The sequence below is a fragment of the Galeopterus variegatus genome, unplaced genomic scaffold, assembly GCF_000696425.1.
Source record: "Galeopterus variegatus unplaced genomic scaffold, G_variegatus-3.0.2 Scaffold1280, whole genome shotgun sequence".
NCBI classification, from domain to species: Eukaryota; Metazoa; Chordata; class Mammalia; order Dermoptera; family Cynocephalidae; genus Galeopterus; species Galeopterus variegatus.
Window position 1 is genome coordinate 274,153 of NW_007727391.1, and position 320 is coordinate 274,472.

General features: G+C 41.2%; 1 protein-coding gene across 1 annotated transcript in view; it reads right to left on the reverse strand.

The window, feature by feature from the left end:
• Nucleotides 1–219: 219 nt before the first annotated feature.
• LOC103593124 (regulator of G-protein signaling 6) overlaps nucleotides 220–320 on the reverse strand; it is a 122,557-nt gene continuing 122,456 nt past the window's right edge. Inside the window, exon 12 of the mRNA XM_008576053.1 lies at nucleotides 220–320. Within this exon, the coding sequence (XP_008574275.1) occupies nucleotides 220–320 (101 nt within the window).

Sequence of the window (320 nt, forward strand, 5' to 3'; positions counted from 1 at the left end):
CAGAGAGAGGTCAGAGGGAAGCCACAAAGGATCCATGTACAAATCAAAGCTATAAGGAGACTGAAATCATGAATTAGCAGAACTTATTGGGATGTTACTTGAGGGACTTCTGTTCTAGTGATAAAAAGAGTCGAGTTAGGCTAGAGAATAAGGTAATCTCAGGATCTCATGAATATTTTTCTATACCCCTCCCACTCCCAAACTTAAAACATTGTTTTTTTACCTCATCTCTATGTCCCATAAAGCGATGTCGTCACTGATCCAAGGATTGGATGGCTCGGCTGGCGTTATAAAAGGGTCATATTCCACGTACTGTTCCG